Source organism: Buteo buteo, chromosome 19, assembly GCF_964188355.1.
Source record: "Buteo buteo chromosome 19, bButBut1.hap1.1, whole genome shotgun sequence".
In the NCBI taxonomy this organism is placed as follows: domain Eukaryota; kingdom Metazoa; phylum Chordata; class Aves; order Accipitriformes; family Accipitridae; genus Buteo; species Buteo buteo.
The window spans coordinates 4,888,396-4,910,542 of NC_134189.1; the positions used below are offsets into that span (position 1 = coordinate 4,888,396).

Here is a 22,147-nt window from a genome sequence, read left to right on the forward strand (position 1 = left end):
AACCTTGAACCAAGCCAAAAGAATGACAGTTTAATGGCAACAAAAAGAAATTGAATACCCCCCTCCTATCCACACTGAGCTTGCTTCCCCAGTTCTCAGGCTCAGTGAAGGCAGCTGACAAATGCCCATTAGCTTCTGCGGCTTTCCAGATTTTCCTTCTGCTTTGGGCATTGCATTTGTAATGTTTTCAGCAGCGGTCTCATTGAACTCACGGATCATTGACTCACAGCTGAAGACTCAGCTTTGCTATTTTTTGCCCTTGGAGGCCAGTTATAAATGGTAGGTCAGGTGCAATTCTACTGAAAATGTGATAATCTGGTCAGTGGGCAGCCTCAGTTTTCACCCACTGAAGGTAACGGTCCCTACCTCAAAATAAATAACAAGTTAAAAAATAACAAAACATTAATTTTGTTATAAATGTATGGAAGATGTGATTGGAAGTGCTGCGAGTTAGAGATATAAATGTTGTGCTTGTAGGCAGACATCTAAAATTAGTGATGTGCTCGTCTATGGGGGTTTCAGATATTATTGAATGCTATTTCAAGGCTAACTTTCTGCAAGCTGGTGTATTAAATATTAGGACAAATCCTAAGCAGCTTTTTAAATGCTTATCTATTTCAACATCTCTGGGCCAGAGGACGAAAGCAACATCAGGCCCTTCATTTCTGTACAGCGCTTGCAGAGCCTCACATGAAAGACGCTTTGTCAAACAAACTATCTTCAAGTCTTTGACTTTAGGTAACTCATTCTTCAAAAAAAAAAAAATAAAATTCATCCACTAACTTCAGAGGCAGCTTTAGTGAATGCAGGCTTCAGGATGTCATCTTGCAGCAATGTTTTTAAGACAGAGTCAGCTCCTGAGGGACACCAAATACCTGCAACCGATTTCGACAAGTTCTGCAGGTTCTCAGCTTCTCCTAGGATTTAACCCACAGACAAAGAGTACTAGGAGTGGCTTTTGCTCTAGGATGGCCTGAGCCTTGCATTGAGTATGTGGATGTGTGAACTTTAACACCACCTGTATTTTTCCTGAACACAAAAACCCCACTTAAACAGGGTCCTGTATGCCTGAGTCCTCACAGACCTAGAGTTGCACTGCATGCCATTACAGAACCCTCCTCTGATTTTAGACAGGTACAAGGGGGGAAGAAGAGATGCCCTTTCTTTTTTCTAACTGCACCACCTCAGAGCACTTTATTTCAGTACAAACTGAAGAATTCTCTTTTTTCTTTTAATCTTCAAAAAGCAGCACATTGTGCTACGCTCTGAAACAAAACTAGAATTTCCAAAAGCCCCGAGCACACCACACACTGCAGCCCATCCAGGACTTGTGCTATGTTTGGTATGAAGCCAGTGGATATTCAATACGAAAAGGCTCAGTGTCAAAAGCAGCATGTGGAGGATTCAGCAAGCAGCTTTCATTGGTGCCAATGGAAGCCTGGCTACTAAGCCTTCACACCTCTTTAAAGATGTTTCCTCTGTCTTTAACAGACATTTGCACAAATCTACTCCGAAGCTGAGACCAAGCAGGCAAAGTTTTAGCTGGGGGAAAAAAAAGTCTTAGCCATCAAGAAAGCTGGCCCTTTTCCAGAATGGAGAGCATCTGGCCACCAGCTGTGTTTAGAGGACAGCAGGCGTAAGGAATATATCAGGGGAAAATCTGAGAAACAAGTAGACAGTGCTGAAATTTGTCGTGAAAAGAATACCAGCCCTTCTCTGTGATGTCTAAAACCTCTACCCTCCTACATTCCCCATCCTTTTCTCTTCCCAACTCTCAAGACAATTATTGGAAAATCGCCCATTCAGGAGGACACAGATACCCTTTCTGGGCTTGGGAAGGGATCCAGCAGGGCTCTAGAGTAAAAAAAACTGGGAAGGGTGGAAACTGGCAGCACGTGAGGCAAAGTGAAAATGTGAGGAAATTCTGAAAACTAAGGGAGGACCCTTCTAGAGAGGCAGAAAGAAAAATCTGCAGTGAGGCAGGGGCAGGATGCCTATAAGTCCTCAAATATTACAGCAGTGGATTCGTATAAAAAAGACAGATGGAAAGGAACCAAAACAGCCCTCCACACATTACAGGCTGGAAAGTTACAATTAAAAAAAAAAAAAGAAAGAAAGAAAGAAAGAAAAAGAAAATCACAAGTTTTTCTAATGATGATGTATTTTTTTCCATTTCACCTAGATTGGAGGCAATATTTTCCCTCAAAATTTGTAAATTATTGCAACTCATACAAAGACTAAAGAAGTGGAAGGCTTTTTATTTTCTAAGATGGTAACAACATCTCTCTAAAAAAATGCTAATAAAATGCTCTGCTGGAAAGAGCCTTATCTGATAGTGATGGTATTCATGGGCACCCGCCGAAACTCACACTGCTTTTTAGATTAAATTGACAACAGAGCCCTTCCCCCTCAGCCCCAGATTAATGGAATGAAAAATCCACGCATGAAGCCACATACAATAAAGTTTGGAGATTATGAAACAGGCTAGAAGACAGGATCAGAATTGCAATTGATCTTGATGAAGTGGGGAAATTGCCCCAATTAAAGCAGAACAAATGCACTAAAGGCAAGTTGAAAGTGTTATACTTTGGAAGGTATAGTAAAGAAATGCACAAATAAAAATGCAAAGTCCTGGGAAAGCAGCAGTGAGTGAATTACCCAGGAATTATAACAGAAGACAGACTAGATCAAAGTCAGCCATGGGATGTTCTTGTAGAAAATATTGCAGGATATATTTTCTGATATGCTTTACATAAACCACAGGAGACAGTTACTCTGCTTTGCTTGTTACTATATAAAACCCCTGTGGGAGTACTGCATTTTGGGGAAACTGGGGAGTCATGAGGGGAATACCAGCAAAAATCAGAGACCTAGAAAATACCAGCAAAGGAACTAGGAAAGTAGGATAATTCCTCTCATACATAGAATAATCTTGTAAGAAGATCTTGTAAGATCATCTGTTCCTCCTGTCAATCAGGGCTTGAAGGAAAAGTGGCTCAATTTGCAGTAAAAAAATTCCACATAGTCTCTTAGGAAAACCTTCTGATTATGAGGTTGGTGAAGATCATGGATGCCTGTTGCTGCACGTTTGAAAAGCCTGCAAGCTGCACACTGTCTGGTGTGGTTCAGCTAGACCTCACCAGCTTCACAGCAGGAGAGGTGGACTAAAATTGGAGTTTTCAAACTCTGGTCTGTGGATCCACAAAGGTCTGCTGACTACTTCCAGGAGAAATAAATGCCAGGGTTACACAGGGGCTGGCTCTTCTGCTGGCAAAAGTGATGGGGGTCACAGGTCGAATAAGAATTGAAAGTCATGATTATTTTTTTTAAGGTTCCTTTCAGCTATACATCTATGACTTTGGGATTACCAGTGTTCTGAAGGGCAAAAGTTATTCCCTTATAAATCAAGAGCTGCAATCTCTTCCTGTAACAGCTTTGAACGATAGCTTCTTGGGGCTTGTTCTCTCCTACCATTTGCTAGACACCAGCAAAGCAGATCTCGCGGCAGCAGCGGGTGCCACGCTTTCTGTCGTGCTCAGCCATCCAGATTCACAACCCTCCGAAGCAGCAACGGGACACACGAATGCAGGGGCTGATGCAGCTCTGCTGGCAGACTTGCGCAGCGTGTGTTGGGAGGCAGCTGCGCTCCGTCCCTAGAGCCTTTGGCTCGTGTTTGCCTTTGAGCGCCCAAACACACTGACCACTCCGTTCACGTACGGCCACCGAAGGACATATTAAGCCCTTTACCTCTGAAAGAAAACCAGTAGATGTTACCACAGATACTCTCAACTCATCAGAACAACAACTAGCACAGTTACCAGCGTTTCCTTCCTAATGAGTCCAGGCAGGTTCCTACAAAATACTCAAGACGTCACCTTCCAGGGGCAGCCTGTGCACACAGGACTCTACATCCCCTTACCAAAGCACAGTTAGTATTTGAGCTAGAAACAGGGGCACAACACCCGTGGCTATCATTATAGCATTAGATGCCAGACTATCCACAAGCATACTTGTGAGCATGTTCCCCAGATAAAAGCCATTTTGCCTATAGATATATGCGTATGCAACTCCCTTTGACTTTGTTGGGCACTACGCATGAACCCAAGGGAAGAATTTTAGTATCATGATTATTGGTAGAAAAATTTTGCTATTTTAAACCATGAAGCTGTGGGGTGAGGTCTGCTCCTATCTAGTTATCATTGACATGGAAGGATGGGCTTCCATGGATGAGGACCACACCAAATGACACAAGCACCCCTGCATGTTGCTATTGCATCAACCATGGTCTCGCTTCTCTAAGACCGCAACATTCACATAGAAGTTGCCATTACCTAAATGTTCCAGACAACATCTTGCGTGAACATCTACTATGCAGAAAAAAAAAGTCTAATTGACTGACACACTGTGTCTCTGCAACATTAATGACAGTTTAGACATTTTTGTAATTTGTTGCAGGAGCTGTAGAGGCTTTAAAAGACCAAGCACACAGGAGGATTTACACCTCAGAGTCATAAAACAGCTTCCTACCGTGTTGATTAATAAAGCCAAAACTGTGTTCTCTGAGCATGCCAAAAGCTATCGGCATGGAAGAGCACCTGACGTAGATACTTCAACAAAAGAACAAGAGGTTAACATGCACTGTCAAAATAAAACTTCTAAAGTCTATGAACTGGGCACAGTTTCTGAACAGCATGCTAGAAAATAAATATATTAATGTCTCTTTGCCATGGAGAAGGCAACATCTTTGCCTACTTCTTTCTGTGGTTTTCAGAGACAGAGCATCAGGAATGTTGTGGCACGTAGCCGATTTGTCTTGCTAACAATATGCTGCAAAAGAAATGAAGCTTTGACATTAAATCACATCCCCCATCCCACCCCACCCAAACCCTGCATTGTAGATAACCTATACATTCTCAGGATACAGTGAGAAATCATTCTATAGTACATATTTAATTATAATTTAAAAAAGTCTAACTTGGACACAATCTCTGGCCAGTAGCAAAGTATCAACACATTACTGAAGTAAAGATCTGTTATTATCCCTTCACTGTAACAAACAGAAATCAGCATCTCGAGAAGGGTCTCCAGGGGTATCATATCACAACCAATCGCACCAAATAAAAAAATATGCTAATTTCACAAATGAAGTTTGACAAGAAGTAACATTGCATTTGTCTTGGCGAAACAAAGCACAAACGTAACATTTCACAGGTACAGTTACCATGCAAATGCATGTTGAGTTTGTCATTGTTTTTAACCCCAAATCACGAGTAGCATGCAGTTCTCCTGCCCCCCCAACTACTGTATTAGAGATAGTCTGGGTAATGTACCTCTTTGGTGTAACCATAGCCTGTTAGGCAAGATTATACCACCCTAGGAAAGAATACAAGCAAAACTTGATCATATATATGTTTACACAATGTACATTTTACCATTTAAAAAAACAAAACATGTTACATAGATTCTCAAACATAGCTCTGTCGAAAATGAAATTTTAAGCTTAAGAAATAGTTTTTAAACTACAAGGCCACCCCATTATTTTTTATGAACAATTTAAAAAGTTCCCACCCTTAAAAATCTGCCAGTATATTTCCTCAGCTGTAACAGTCTTACCCACTCTCTAATACAGTTGATCTTTGCTCGACAGCAATAACAGTTCTTACATTTCTTAAATGCATGAGATAATGGACTCCAGGATAGATATAGTTCTTAAATGTGTAACACTGGAACAAATCCACCTTAAACGATTAACCGGTCAATTCGGGTGTTTCCCTGCACCACTGCTCAGGCAGGGGCTTCTGCTGTTCACTGATGTGAGTTCTGGCTTTTGTTGGCATCGAGCTCCACGACGACACGCGTGTGTTCAGAATTTGAGTACAACAGCGATTCACTGGATACTCTTATACCCCGTTTGCTCAAAAACATGGAGGAGCTTCGTTTTCTATATTCCCTCATCCAAATGGGGCTGCAGTCCCAGCACAGCACCTTTGGCCAAAACAGAACTATTTGGATGCGAAGTAGAATTTTTAAATTTTTTTTTTTGTAGTCATTTAAGCAACCGCAACGGGATTAAGCAACTGCAACAGCAGACTTAACTTGCAGGGTCTTTATTAGAGGGTTACCGTCTTCCTCAGCTTTACACAATGGAGCCCTTTGAAGAAGACAAATGAATTGACTGAATCCTTGTGGCCAACGTCCTCTGTAAGTCCTGTAGTACATTTTGACCAGACGTTTCTCCATTCTTGTCATACAACAGCTGTTTGAAAGCTTCGTTTTCAATGAGGACCATCATATTTTTTAGAAAGTAGCCTTCACAATAGGAAGAAAGTTCTGTCACTCCGAGAAACTACAAGAAGTGAAATTAGAGAAAGATAACCATTCTGATAAAACCCACTCAGCAAATACAGTGCATAAGAGCTGCACACAAACAAATACACAAAGTAAGCCTTTCAGACAGGCACAGTAACACTTATGGATATATATGCGTGGAGGGGAAGGAGTTAATCAAACAGTATTTTATGCTGATGATTCTGATAACAATTCCATGTTATAAAGCCCTCGTTGTTCAGGAAACAAACTTCCAGGGGCTGAAGCATTGCTTCCTTGGAAATTGGTGGGATTTTTGCCACAGAGTTCAGCAGACCCATGATTTCATGCTCGAAGTTACACCCTAAAACTACAGGTTTGGGAAAACATACTACAGACCAAGTTTCACGAATGCCATCCTTAGCAAGGATGGGACATATGACTGCAGAAACCTGTCATGCAAAGTTTCATGCTTTGAGGAGAAATGGAGATTTGTGGAGCATGTGGTTTGGGGAGGTCAGTATCTCCCTTAAGTTGGACACTGTGTCAGGGTAATAGGCAGGGATACTGCAATGTGTGAGCAAATATGACCAAAGCCACATTGTCTCACCTTCCTACCACCACTTCACCTCTTTAACCCAGGGTCTCAATCTCTTGTTCCTACAGCTCCTTTTACACAGCTCACCACCCTGCTAAACACCGTTCTACAATCTAGGCCTCCACCACAGCTTTCCAAAACTATTCTCACTTCATGCTATGCTTCCACCAGATCATATCTTTCTCTCCATCACGATGACAAAGACCGTGCTCCATGTGTCTCTGGGCCAACCTGCTCGCACTTCTCCATTTGGAAAGGCAGGTCTCAGCATCGCCTGAATTCCTGCAGGTACAGCTGAGCTTGCAAAATAGCAAGGACTAGAAATGGTACCTGCAGTGGGAGCAAGGTAATCAAAACCTGTTCCTGGCTGATGTGGTGGTTCCTGGCTTCGGTACCTGCTCACTTTATTCCCATCCTCACAGCGGTCTAACACAAGCTTTTTCCACACTTCAAAGAGCAACATGGCAAAGCAGACAGTTGGCTGGCAAGCTGCGCTTGAACCGCTTGTGAGCTCCCCTGGCTCATCAGGACCATCTGGCCTCTTCCGCCACATAGCATTATCTCGTATTCACATAACAAACAAATGAAGCTACTGTGTGACAGGAGCACTCGGGGCAGAACGATCTGTGCTCAGATTAATCACCTGCACATCACACAGACTGGGAGCAAAAAGATGAAGCGTCTTCTCTGCTCTGCAGACAGCGTAATAGAGAGGTATCTGAACTAGCTTTAAATGTGTGAGTTCAGGTCCTGGAAACCTTCTAGCTGTAGCAGTATGAAGCTTAGCCCTGGTAATTTACTGGAAGCGGGGTAAATTAGCCCACGCAGACAGAGCTCTAGGGTGATGTGGCTTAACTAATTCCAGAAGTTAAGATTTCATTCACAGCTAGCTTGGCTATCTCTGCAATGCACTACCCGTGTCGGTGCAAACACAACCCTGGCCGTAAAAGCCTCTCAAGTATACCATTTCCACTGCCTCCACTGGGAGATGCAGGCAAAAAACTTGCAGGCTGGGGCCCTTACAGGCAAACAAGGAGCTGGATTTAGTCACTGGGTTTGTTCAGTCCCAGTATCAGCAGCGTACAAGTCCCTCAGACAGGTCTAAAGCTCCATGTAAGAATTTTCTTCAATCAGGATGTAAATAACAAGCCACGTTTCACAATTCAAAGAAAACATGTGATTTTAAAACAAAATTATTCGTTTTACTTTTAGTAACAGTAATACAAATTGAGAAGTTCCCACATAAGCTAGGAGATAAATGAAATATTTTTCAAAAGATTCCTGCACTGCTGTTTTTTTTTCCTATTACAATAAATGGAACTGCAGATATACCTCATTTCTTATTCATTTTATAGGTGGAACTTTATGCTATTTCAAACACTGATTGCACAGTATCTGTACATCAAGACCTAACATTACTACTCTCTGTAGGAAATACCTGATGATGGGAATGGAGGTCAGATCTGCAGGGGTTTGGAGCAATCTGCAGCATTACTCTGTTCAATCAAACCTCTGTGTCATGCTGCACCGTTTTATCTTTTGTATAGACCATGTAAGTTACAGAAAAAAAAATTATCTAAGGAATGCTTTAAAAATATGTCATTGCAACTATTTGTGTGTCATCTCCATCTTCCAACTGAAAGTCTAACTACTAAGCACACGAGAGGAGGAGAAAAACTGAAACTAATCAATGTGGCAACCACCTCCATCAATGAGCGAAAATAGGTTTTCTAGGTCAAAAAATGCCATGCTTTTATACCTAATGACTTAGGCCCCCTCACAAGCTAAGTAAGTAATTTGATTCCAATAAGAAGCTGTGAATCTCTCCTCTCCAAGACATAAAATTCTCATTACCATCCTTGCACGGCTCGGAGACATTGCACTTTGACAATGTGGCATTTTTATATATTGACAAGCTGTCACCAGCATTGAGTATATCACCCCAGTGGGCTTCAGGCAGGAGAAAACAGGGAATTGTAATGGGAAAATGCAGCTTGGAAGGTGAAAGAGAGGTGTCTTATTCAGTTAGGTGATTCCTGTTGAATAACTCAGCAGTTTGGGTTGCCATGATAAGGGATAGGTCTGCCACATGGTGGTACACGCAAATTGAGTTTGAAGCACTTGGAGAAGGGGGTGAGCAGTTGCCACGGCTGCTCTTACACTACACGGTTTAGGACTGTCACTATGCTAGGTACCTACTAGCCACTCAGTCCCAGTAAATGACAAATCTTACAAAAATAACAAACTATCACTATTTATCATAAAACTGACCTATGAGTATGACAACAGACACGTAACATAAAAGCATATGTGGTTATTTTTACCTTCGCATGATTATAAATATCCACGCAGTTTTCTGTATTAATGCTTTTTGCACAAATGATCTCACAGTGTCGTTGTAAAGCTTCAAGCTGGAAAAATTTAGCAGCAGAGAGAAGCTAAAAAAAAAAAAAAAAAGCAAGGAAGAAAATAGTCAAAACTCCTGAGCGTACAGAATCAGAGCTTGCTTCTTTACTCTTTCATTATATTTTTTTTCTCTGCCCCTGCTTCAGTTTTCATGAAAGTACTGACAAACAGTCAGAATGAGAAGGTCGCTTGGTTGCTTCAACCCTTTGCAGTCCCCTCTAGATCACACCATGGGAAGCTGTATATGGAGAGACCACCACAGGTTGTTCAGGTCCATGACTTTGGGGTGGGGGGAGAGAGAAAAAGGAAACGGCAGCTTGGAGAGTCTTTGGTCACTTTGCAAACATGACTCTGCAAGGAGGGATCTGCAATTACATTCCAGGGAAAAAGTGTTTGGGTTCAACTGTTTCACAAGCTCTGGCTGAAAACAGAGCACCTGGGCTGGATGTGGGGATGTCAGCAGAAGTGCCGGGACCAAGAGTACAGAGGAATTCAAACCAGATGATGATAACCACGCTGGGCAGTCTTAAAAATCTAGAGGGGCAATAAACGTCAAATCTGTCACCTCAGCAGGCTCAAGGAAATGGAGTCAGGTCTCCATATGCTCCTTGCTCTAGCTCGCGAGCAGCGGCAAGCTCATGTCTAGGCCACAGGCACTGGAACACTCTCTGGCTCCACGACCCCAAGGAGTGGGTACACAGCAGGATAGAATGCAAACGTGGGAACCGGCTTGGTGTAAGGCACTACCTAATTAACACTCATGTTAGTGTCATGTGCCTGTATCGTTGCACTACCGCAGCTCTCCTGCCATCAGGACTCTGGCTGACCTCCCTCATCGGTGCTGTATCCACCCCATGGATATGCTACCTGCACTGCCACTGCACACTGTGGGCATCACCTGAAGTCTGGGGGGTGAAAATGGCTTAAATTTTGAGTTCTCCAACTGATTTCAGTAGTGCTAAGGTTTTACCTATTGCTCCCTTTCTGTTCTTTTAGAGCAGGGAAAAGGGATTTCACTTCCTGTCTTTCCATGGTACGTCATTGTCTCTGGCTCTCTGCTCTGGCTTGGGAAGCCAGGTGGGAGTTCTCCATTGCTTGACACCTTGCCCTAACCCAGCCAGGTCTTTTAGCCAAGGTGTTCATTTATATGACCCTTATCATCTAGGACTGCATGACAAAAAGCTATCCTGTGAATCTCAAAAGGGTTCTCACGCTGCTAGGTAAGAGCGTTGGGGAACAAAACCCTGAAACTTCCATGACATTATTCTGACTTCTCCTATGCAGTCCGCTCAAGCTCTGCTTTAATCCCATAAATAAATCCAAGTGCTGGAAATCTGCAGTGCTGATGTGATAGCAGCCAGCTGGCCCCAATTATGAATTGCAGCAAAGATTTCTGTGGAGTATTTCTGGTGCTTCTTGTTATCATATTTGTAATAAGGCAAGTTGCTAAATGCAGTTTTGAAAGATAAAGCCAAATCCTATTCCAGCTGCCTCTGTGGCTCAAGCAGTCATGTGCTGGTTTGTAATTACTTTAAACTGTGAGGAACCGTGGCCAGATCTGTTATCAACAGATCAATCAATCAGTCATACATTCTTGAGGCACAGAAGTTTTGAGATGTCACAAAAGTAGAGCAAGCAGCCAGCTGAACTGCAGCACAAGCTTTTTAACAGCCTAGGTGATAACACACACATCTCTATAAAGCCGTTGCACTGCCTAGTCTAAGAGTCCTTATTTCAGAAAGGGTTAGAAATTCTGGAGCTTCTTTCAAAACTATGAGTGAAATAGAGAATCAGTGACCTTTTCCTATAAAGCTCACAAAGTCAGTGCGGGTATGCTTAGTTAAAAATCCACTGCCTGTGTTGGAGAGGGATGATTTCAGTCCTGACCAGTTCCATCCTCTGGCTGCCAGCAGGGTGGCTGCAGATGTCCCTGTACCCATCAGAATTGTTTCACCCTGGCCACTCGTACCCCAAAGAGTCGTCTCTCCCAATTTCTGCTTAGCAGTATTTTGGTAAAAGCCAAGCCTTGCATGGATGCCCCAGGCAGTATTGTCATAGGGACAGACTAACTAATGTAGGCAACAATAAAACATCACAGTGGCAGACTATATAATCTGTACGCTGATGATTACCAGCTGTTTAAGTAGCTCTGATTTTAGTATTTACTGTCCCATATTCTTTTTGGCTGCCATAATTTGGTGATTGTCAACAGCAAAACTCCCTGAATGACTCCCTGAATTGAGAATTTGCTCAAATATCTCTTACTTCTATATAGTTGGAGTCGTTAGGCTGATCATAGCTGGCAACGACAGCACACAGTATTGGGAAGAGGATGACTTAACATCCATACAGGTTATGGATGTGTGGCTACGCTGAAGGCTCAGTCAGCTCCAGTTGGCTTGGTTTGGCTTTCGCAGATGGGCACAACGGCACTGGATGTTTTACATGTGGTGAGAAAGGGGCAAAGGAGTCTCTGTATCTCGGGGAGCAGCTTACGGTTTTATTCAGAAAATTTGACAGTCACATGCTTGAAATTGAACTGAACTGTGACTCCGGTGGGATTTCTCCCATGGTTAAAGCCAGGTACACACCCAAGAATTCTCCCGAGTGAGGAACCAAACTGGATGCTTTTATGCTGCTGAAATAGCTCTGGACATGTAAGCCTGAGCTAATAAAACCAAATTAAGAGTGTGGCAGAGAGCAGCTGACTGGCCCAGCTGGAGCAGAGCACCTCACTTACCAGGCTGAGAGAGAGAGGATGGTACACTACGCTGCTGGGAGTTCCTTCCAGATTTTGGTAACACCAGCTTTGCGTTTCCTTGAAAGAGCCTCTCAAAGCATCTAACTAGATATTTTTATTTCAGATACTTTGTTTGCCTGACGACCATAATTTTTCTACTCTTTCTTCTCTGACAGTCAACTTCATAGTGGGAAAAGTTACCATAAAGGGCGACCAGCAGAGAAGGAGACTGAGTGTCTCCCGCAGGACTGCGGATAGCCTGGGCACTCCGGGTGAGGCACTGCTGGCTCTTACAGGAGTGCTCACGCCTTGCCCAATGGCCACGTGCCCTTGGGTGAACAGTACACAGATCACTTAGCATTGCTCCCACTGCAATTAAAATAAATGTCTCTTACCTCCATAATTTCATTATTTTTAATCAGGAGTGACTCTGCACCTCCATAATAAAGATACTGCATAACCAGCTGTAATAAAACAAAGGGAGTGTTTATAAAAAGCAATCCAAGACATCAGGGAACAGGGGGTGATGTAAAGACCGCAGGCAATACCCGAGGTTCTCCAACACCACCAAGGATTTGTAGACAAAACTGGCCCAAACCTCCTGATTTCAGGATATATTTGGTTACTCTCTCTCTCTGCACAGTTCCTTCTCACAGGTGGTCTAATGTCTCAACCCTCACCAGCCCCATTGTCCAGACTTTCTGGTGAGCTCCAAACACTTTGCAGGAAGCCGATTAATTCATTCGGAATTTTCAATGTATTTCCCAGTACGTTCAGTACGTTATCGATGCAGGAAAATATAGCATATGCAATGGTGGTTCCCTTATTCCTTCCCTGGCAATGGCACCCCCACCTTCACCCAGCTGTGTGCGGGCACGCATGGATGATGAGAAAGAGTGGCGGAGGCTTTGCACTGTAATACGAGCCAGCTAAGATCCCTCTGCAGTCGGCTTCCAGCAAGCCTGAAGTTATTGTAGGCAGCTGGGAATTATCTGCAGCGGTAAGAGTCAATACATGGAACTGTCTGAGCTCTGACTCAAATAAAAGGAAGCATATACACGTATACGCTACAAATACAGAAAGCAAGCTCTGTATTTTCACAGCAAAAAATTGATGGAACAATACTGCTAAGGAAGGGAATGAACTGCATCTCTTCCAAGCCTGTCCATTAAATACAGAAAGAGCCAACAAGAGAAGAAAGACTCAAGCGCTTTACTTTGACATGCACTGCTTTGTCTGCATAGCCCATGTAAGTGAAATGCATGCTATTGTATCTGGTCGGGCACGACATTTGCAATCAATAGCACTCTGCAGCTTAGTGTATGAACAGAGGTGAGGCCTGTGCTCATGAAACCACTACTCTGAGCTACATGTTTATCAAATACATACGTACTAATTTGGACAGGGCATGTACGATGTTCCTATTATATGTTCCATTCAAATTCAATGTGAGAACTGACTTTACCTGAAAGATGGGGTACTTCACATAGTTGATCTCAATACAAGTACTATCAGATGAGGGCTTGCTAGACAGCAATGCTTTAAACCTAAATAAAAAGGAGCGAGATTGAAATACCAGCCCAATTATCTCTGTGAAAAAGTACAGCAAAGTAGAAGGACAGCATCAACTCTTGCAAAAACAGTACACTGAAATGAATGGATTTGTCACCGAAAAGCATCAAGGTTTAGACACTGACATAAAATAAAGTTCAAACTGAAAGGAAGAACCCTCTCTTTTAGGAGATTTCAATTTGAAGTTTTGGAAAAATACATCTAATATCACAACAGAATAAAATGTACATAGGAAATTCAGATACTGTAATGATGCATATTACAGAAACAAAATTTTTTTTCTTTTTTTTTTTTCTTAGAGGCAACATGATCTTTTAGGAAGACTTGCAACATTTAAAAACTGCACACCTTTTTTGAAGGAGATAAATTTTGGCCTATGTCCATTGTGCTGCTTAAAAAAATGTTTTGGAACAAAATATTAAAACAACTACACTAAGACTTTTAATGCTTCTATGCAGGCTCAATAAAATTGCGTAAAAAGAGGCAGAACAGAAAACTGGATAGGTTGCTGTTCTCTGATTATCAAAACCTGAAATTCAGACACAAGTTTCAGAAAAAACCCCAACATTTTAAGTTAATAATTGCAGATTTATGTGAGGCATATGCATATGTAGGAATCTGTTTCTCAAAACCAGGTATTCCCATTTGATCAGAAGGTGAAAATGGGGAATCCGCTGCCAGAAACATCTGCCCTTGTACTTCCTCTTTTTGATAATTCATCTGACCTTCTAGCGGTAGTGAAAAGCTTGGCTTATCTATCAAGACCAGCATTTGCTGGATGGTAACCTTTTCCATATCACGACTGCATCTTGTTAATTAAAATACGGATAACAATTGATTTGCTTTTACTAGTGTCAAACTCTATTATGAACACAATTTAGTAGGTTTAAAGTTGGAGTTTGGAATGTGCCTGTACCTCTACCAACACGCTCTAAACCAAAATACCCATTTCTTAATTGAAGGCAGGGTCAGTTACTGCAGTTGCTTTAGGCAAATCTCTTTGCTCTGTGCTCTGGGTTGGCAGCACATCTAGCACCAATTCCCACATTGCTCAAACTACCCAAACTCAGTGGCTTGTCCTTGCCGCGTCTTGAAATAAGCCCTTATGGAGGGCCAGCTAGGTTTATTTAAAAGCACACCTTTAATTATAAAGCTGCATACAAATAAAGTTTGTGAGCAACTTTAAGGTTGGGTTGAGCTGGAAAACCCACGTCCAGCCTTCTGAGCACAGGGAACAGACTATAAATACTGCCTTTAGATACAGTATGATATGTTTCGTAGATATTTTATTTTATTTAAAAAATGTCAAAAGCTGGCAATGAACTGTGTCATAGTAGCTTGTTTTTCCTGGAGACTGCCTACAACAATACAAGGCAGGATTTAGCCACTCACAGGATAAATGATTATTAAGAATCAAAATATTAAGACTCCTCTACGGTTAAGAGCTGGATGCAGCAATGAGCTCCATGCAAATGTGCCTCAGTGGAATGAAGTCAGATGCGTGGCCAGAAGCATGGATCATTTACTGGGTAGGAATCTAGTGATGGGAGCACTTGTTAAACATCCCGCAGATCAACTAGAATCAAGTCGTTGAGATGTTCTGCTTAGGAAAAACTTGGAGATTGGGCCACTAGCCCTCGAAGAATCTTAACAGCAGCAAACAAAAAAAGGAAAAAAGCAAAACCACAACATCAAATTCTATTTTTGTTAAAACCCAGAAATGTCTCTATATTTTACCTTGGGGATGCAGTAAATAGCAACACTCTGTGTGCATAAAATGGTCTTCCTTCCACCAGAAATGTAACATCTGACATCTCTTTGTTGTTAAGAAAATGGGGATCTAGAATCACAAAAAGAAGAAAAAAAAAAGCCAATAACTTCAGTTTGGAAGAGGTCATAAACGTACAGAATATTTTCCTGTTTTGACAAAAGACGACAATAGCGTAAAAGGATATTGTTTTTAATGAGTAAAGCCCATGAAGCTATTTTGGACAGCCTGAGACAGAAGCCCCCCAGACAGCCACGTGGAGTTCAGACAAAGGGAATTCAAAGCTTTGAAGTCCGTGACGACCTTTGCTGAGATGACAGCCAGCCATCCCCACCGTGCGGAGCTGGCACAGCCTCCCAGCTCTGCTACCCAAAGCAAACTGCAGCTGAACGGATGCTGGAGGGCCCTACGCTCATTTATACCCTATCACGTCCCCCTCCCTGTGCGGGGAAGTCTTCGTGCCAAAGGGGAAGAGGGTCCTGGAAAATTGCTTGGGTCTTCTCTTGGTCGCATTAAAGCAACCCGGGCTCTGTCAGTAGGGCTGGGAGGGCTGTGCCGCCGCAGCATCGCCCGCAGCCGGCCTCGGCGGTTTGAGATGCGGACAGACATTTGGCTCTGGGCCCCAGGCTCGGATCCCAGCCTAATTAGCAACACAGACAAATCTTTGCAGATTTACAGTCCCACTCTAACGCACCTGATGACCCTCCCGATTTCAGCAGGTGTTTCAGGTCAGGCTAAGTTTGGGGCCCTTCCTTTTTCTAGTTCCCCCTTTCAAATTCAGGTTTTTCTCTGCCTTGTGCCCCCCAAGCACCCGGCCAACGATGCAGACTTTCCACAACTCTCCTTGGAGAACCAACGAGTATCTTCAAGTCACACTTACCTAGGCGAGAGGTCTGCTTGCGCTTAATTTCAACGAGCTTTGGAATAGGGTAGGGTCCATAGCAATGAGTGAAAATGACAGAGAGCTGCTGGCTGATCACTTCGTTCTAAGCAAAAGAAAACAAATATATGCAATGTAGCTTAGTATGCAAGGTGAGATCAGTATGCAACAGAGATGTTATGTTGTTCTCAAGAGTTGCCTGTTTTGAAGCTGAAGAATGTGATTGCTGAAGCTTTATTAAAAATCAGAGCTTAGGATTATCACTATTTGCTAGAAACTGCAATTCTCATTTCCTTGATTGGTATGTCTCCTGCAGGAATTAGTTAAAATGAAAAGTCCTCTCCTTGGACCAGAGGTCTTCTTTTCCTAACAAACTCCGTAGCCCCTATCCCCTCCACGGAAACAAAGCTCCTTTACAATAACAATTTCATTTCATTTGCAGACTTACTGTACTGGAAAATGACTTTTTGTCGCTGTTTAGAAAACAGTCGTCGGTCACGTTTTAGAAAACCAGAGCTACAAACAGATATAGCTGCGCAGCCTGCATTCAACAGTCTCACAAACAGACCCTCCCTTACAGAGTGACTGAAGCGTCACAGTCTGCCACTGAATCTCCCCATTCAATCCCAAATGTTTCATTAACGTGCTTTTACGCCACTGGCACTGGCCTGGGCACCACTGTCCTGTGGAAGCCACCAGACCTTCACAGAACCAGGTCTGGTCCCTGGCCTTACCCATTTCTGCCCAGACCCTGGGGGCAAGGCACCCGCAGGACACTTCCCTAAGCGCCTCAGCAACTTGAGTATTCGTACGCCTAAGCTGAAAGGGTAGTGAAATGGATTTAGTGCTTAACTACCTAAGTCACAGCTGAAAGCAGGATTTAAAAGCTTTGGCAAATTTTATCCCGTGCTTTGCTGATAACTGGAGCAGGTCTAGCCAAGTTCAACCCTGCCACATGGCTAATTCATGATGACATCTTTTAACTACCCTGTTGGTTTGCGACCCTTTTCCACACCAGGAAACTGTGAAAAGGCAAGGCACTTAAATATAAGAGGGTCCAAGGCCAAGGAAATAAGCAGGTGAGGGACAAAAAAAAAATAAAATCTTAATATAAAAATTTGAGGAGTGTAGTTGTTATACTAGAAATATCTCCAGGCTTATAGAGCAGAAATTGAAGCTTTCCTTTCTCCGAGCATATTTCAGCTCAGTCCTAACAGCAGTGCTCCTTAAATCCCACAAGGGATGAGGGGGAGTGGCAGAGATCCTGTAATGACTCCCTTACTGAATCTAATCAAATGGGGTGGGAAAGGGTAGAGCTGTGCCCTCACAGGCACACGCCGATGTCAAAGGAAATTACACGCGCTCGCCCACAGGCAGGAGTTGGCTCCTAGTACTATGTCAGATGTAGCGCTGAAAGAAACGCTAAGATAAGAGAAATACTGATACTAAGCGACACCATTTAGCACAAGGCAGGGACCAGCCCTTGGAGAGGGGCTCACCGCTGTGGCTCTGAGACAAGGAGGACGTCTCGCACCGGCAGCGTCTCTCTGTTCAACATCTTCCAGCCGGAGCTCTGCGAAGCACTTCACAAAGGGAGTGAATCACAGAGCAAAGAGAAAAGGAAGATTTAAGGCCAGATTTAAAGAAGGAAGTGACTCAGCTGCCAGGAGGGCTTGGGGGGAGAGCTCTAGACAGACAGGGCAGAAAGAGCAATTGCTTCTCTGCTCGGAAGGGCTGTGCCGAAGCACGGCGGCCGACTGAGTCAGCCAGGGAGGAGTGCGTCCGGGGGGATGCTGATTACCAGCAGGGCAGCTCCCAGTTGGATCCGGCAGATGCTAAGAAGTCAGTAAATACAACAGAGGATGGGGATAATTCCATGGTTCAGAGCAGAGGGAAGCTTCTGGAGAGGAGAGGCATAATTGGAAGAGCAACGCTCACCTTTACCCGCAGTGAATAAAAGCAGAGTAACTGCACTGAAGAGGACAGCTGCTGGCAGCTCCCTCTCGAATCTGCTGGGCTGCACAGGTCCTGTCTGTGCCGCTGAGGTTTTAGTGGGTCCACGAACTCAGCAGTCCCAGCTACAGCTGTGCCAGGCAATAGCTTTTTAAAAACACACATATACATCAATAAAGATGATGCATCTCCTCCTTCTGGGCTGGCTGTGGGAATGCGCTGATGGAAGATCTGGGTATTGATCTCCCAGTGCCTCATTAGGAGCTGGGGGTCTCGCTCACCAGTCCGAGCCACAGCACCAGGACGTCCAGGTGCACCGAGACTGGGGAAGAACGGGCCAAACCCAGTCACGCAGGTGGGAGAGGATGATCCTTGCTCCTAACTCCAACAACGGGATGAACGGGTCGGGAATGCGGACAACCCCATGGGAGCCTGCCTACACACGCGAGATGCTGCCAGCTCCCTGGGTCACCAACGGGGCACGAACCCTGTGGTGTGCAGACACAAGCCCATTATAAAGCCACCTTGCCACTGACTGCCCACGAGCCTGTGAAAAACCTGGTGTAAACTAAGCTCTAATTAGCTCAAGACGTGATACATTCTCATGAGAGATGCTTAAAAACCCTGAGACACAGAACAGAGACGGGACAAAGAGAAAAGAGACCTTAGGATCGGCACATCAAAGAAAGCGGGGCCATCAGACAGACAGTGGCTCGATGCATTGCGGAGCTTCAGACCTCCAGTGCAGGACACTGATCTCATTTGGCAGAGAGGAGGTTGGAGACCTTTGGCTTCTGTCGATAACATTAAATACTTAGAACACAGGCCACCGAAAGGCCAAAAAATGTGCTTGGCTAGAAAGGTGAAGCATGTGCTCATTTAGAGTCATTGCTAACAAAGAGCAGCAAGTTTTCTCCCCGAGACACTGGGAGGGGAGCAGTGAGCTAGTACAGCAGAGCAAGCTTGCTTCCCTCCCCACCCCACGCACAGCCAAGCTTACACGGCTGTCGCCCTGGATCTGCTCCCCGCAGAGCCTCTGCTGGCTTTTACCAAGAAACCAGGCAGAAAGAGGCAGCAAAGAGGAGAGAGAAAAGGGATGCTTTGCCTGCGACTGGGTGGCTGGGGAAAAAATTGACTTTTTAAAGCCGAATCCTACTCTTGGAGCAGGCTGAGCTGGGCTGCCTGTGAAGTAACTGGGAACAACTGCAAGAGTCCACGACCTGGGGCACCAGCGTTGCTCCAGCAGACAGGAGGACGTGTCCAGCCTATCCAACCTTCCCCTTCGCACAGTGCCCACGCTGGGAAGCTCAGAAGCTGCCCTGGTTACATCCATCCCATTTAAGCACCGAGCTGGATAATTCTTCCCCATTTATCCTATCACCCTATCAGTATCACAGCTGACTGTGAAATAACAGCTGTAAGAACTCGCTGCAGCAGTTGTGGGCGACGATACCAACACTTGAGGAGCAACCGAAGTTTGTTTTCTCGCTATAGTTTGATGTTGAAAAACATTGTGCCAGGATGTGCGAGGCTGAGACCTGGAGCGAGGCCAGCTTCCTTTCAGACATGGGCGTTCATTCGCAGTCAAAGGGAGCTGATGCGCATCTTCTACTGTGGGAGGGGGAAGAAAGCTTGGCATAGGATATAATAAAAATATTTACCTAGCTATGGGGTAGTTTACAGATAGGCAAGAGGGAACAGGGAACAACAGTGAATCTTCTGAGGGAGACGGTGCTTCCAGCAGAGTTGGTTGGTGAGCAAGCAACTTTGCTTTGTAGATACAAGCGGTCTCCTGACTTAAAAGCATTCTTCAGCAGAGATCTAAAGGAATTCCCCACTCCTGGTGAATGCACTTGAGCTGTGAGGGGAATTAATAAATTCTTTTGAAGCAAAGCTGAAGGTTTTCAAGTTGCTGGAGCAGAGGTGACTAGCCAATTGATCTGAAAAGAGGTGAAGACCTGGGTGGAGAGTGCAGGATTATTTTTTCCTGAATGTCAGTCTGATGACCGTCTGTGGCAGGACTCAGGAAAGGCTCCTCCAGACTTCAGCACATACCCTGGGAGAGCTTGCTCCATTCCATCTTACCCAGTTCAACCCAGTCTAGCCATTCTGGGACGTGGTCCTACAAGGTACTGGGCATAGCTGGGAAATACACAGCCAGTTTTCTCCAGTACCTGTGGAAGATACATCCATACATAGCCATCTTGGTGGCTATGCTCCAAACTCTCAAAGGGAAAACTCAGGTTAGATTCAGCAGTTAGGCTAAAGCTTTGCTGCTCTTCTCTGACCACACTCTGCTTCAGCTGCCTCTTCTTCATAGGCTCCCCCATTCCCGCACCACATCTCTGCACTGCTCAAAACCCACTCCTTAGTTCTCCTCACTGGCCTATAGATATCCCACCACCTCCCCGTGGCTGCCCTCTACAGTGGTAACAAGTTAGGCTGCTTTTCTTTGCCTCTCAAATCCCAAGCACTACTTTGGGGTTTCCCTCTATTGATGTCACTCTCACCAGCTCAGCCCCATTAATGCCAGTTTAACCTAAGTGTGCCAGGCCCTCAAATTCCTCTACCACAAAGCTCCAAAGCCAAAAGCTCACTATGTTAAGCAGAAAAATCACACTTACTCTTTTGGGCTCAGTGTCTGCCCGTCAATACACATCTCTCCCCCCCCAAGCAGAGAAATCATGCTGCTCAGGGAACAGGGGTGCTGGCAAAGGTATCTTTTCTCTCTCTGGTCCTGAGGATGCCGGAACGATCCCGCTTTCTGCTAAACGCAGAGCAGCAGAAGTGCCGCTTCCAGTCACCCATTTCACATGTGGTCCCCGACAGCTGTTCCAGCAGTGGTGGAGTCTCAGGATACCCCAAGCCCATTGAGGACTCATCCATGAACTTCCTTCCACGACACACTGGGATGCCCTTGAATTATTTCTCTGTTTATGCTCCCTTCTTCCGAGAAAGAGCCGATAAAGAGCGAAGCAAGATAGGGGGCTTTTTGCAGAGCCCCAGCCCTGAGCACCCAAACTCTACGAGACTTTCTTCGCCCTCTCTCTGAACCTTTTCCATCCTTGCCTAGGTGTTTCCACTACGGTCTTCTAGCATAATTCACTTTTGCCAGCTGCCTCAAAACTGATTAAATGCCACTTTAAAGGGTCACTCCTAGATGATTAAACCGCATACACATAATTAATATTAGTCAACAGCTGCAAAGGTAGGGAAGCCCCAGAGGTTGGAGATACAGTTAGAGGCAGTGAACTGCGTAACAAAATGGGTTTTGTTAGTGCCGGGCTCAAGTCCTTCCACTGCAAATACAAACGGAAAAGAATTAATCACAGGTAAGGCACAAATGGACCCTTCAGTTAGCTTCTGGGAAAGCTGCCAAGCCTCCGTTTCAAAAGGCTCTTTATATCACAGCTGTGCATTGTATGTAAAAAGCTCGGATCCCCAGGCACAGTCTAATCCCTGGGTGAGAGCCCAGAAAAGGGCAGGTGTCACATCCATGGCATTTATTTATTGTAAATGAAGAAACGGCTCCTGCCTCTGGCAGGGAAACATTTTAGAAGGCAGACAGAGGGTAGAAAAAAAATCAAACCTGTGTTAGTACAAAGCTGAATCTGCGTTACGAAAACACGAGACAGAGTTAACAGTCTGTTATTAACATGCTGCTCGGTACCTGGCGTTCCCATCTCACATGGAGAATGCACGACGTACATGTGTGGATAACTTGCGTCCTGGTTACTCTGAACTGTTCAGACACAGAATTACTACAAATGACAACGGGCAACGTTACAGATTGCTGCAATTACTTGAGAACAGTGAAAACCGCCTTATGAAATCACTCAAAGTCCCAGCCAAAAGATCAATCACCAAGCGCAGGCTGGGCACTAGTTGACACACAGAAGGGCACTAACCACTCACGGAACCTGT

The 22,147-nt window shown here is 44.3% G+C and overlaps 1 protein-coding gene across 2 annotated transcripts in view; it reads right to left on the reverse strand.

Moving 5' to 3' along the window:
• Nucleotides 1–4,937: 4,937 nt before the first annotated feature.
• Nucleotides 4,938–22,147, reverse strand: part of ABTB3 (ankyrin repeat and BTB domain containing 3) — a 176,160-nt gene continuing 158,950 nt past the window's right edge. The window contains exons 12-18 of one of the 2 annotated variants that reach the window (XM_075050920.1): nucleotides 21,894–21,965; nucleotides 16,271–16,376; nucleotides 15,360–15,462; nucleotides 13,516–13,597; nucleotides 12,446–12,514; nucleotides 9,229–9,342; nucleotides 4,938–6,346 (exon numbers count right to left, since the gene is read on the reverse strand). In XM_075050920.1, the coding sequence (XP_074907021.1) occupies nucleotides 6,137–6,346; nucleotides 9,229–9,342; nucleotides 12,446–12,514; nucleotides 13,516–13,597; nucleotides 15,360–15,462; nucleotides 16,271–16,376; nucleotides 21,894–21,965 (756 nt within the window). In that variant the 3' untranslated portion in view covers nucleotides 4,938–6,136. The remainder of the gene's footprint in view (nucleotides 6,347–9,228; nucleotides 9,343–12,445; nucleotides 12,515–13,515; nucleotides 13,598–15,359; nucleotides 15,463–16,270; nucleotides 16,377–21,893; nucleotides 21,966–22,147) is intronic. The other variant, XM_075050922.1, reaches the window with a different exon arrangement.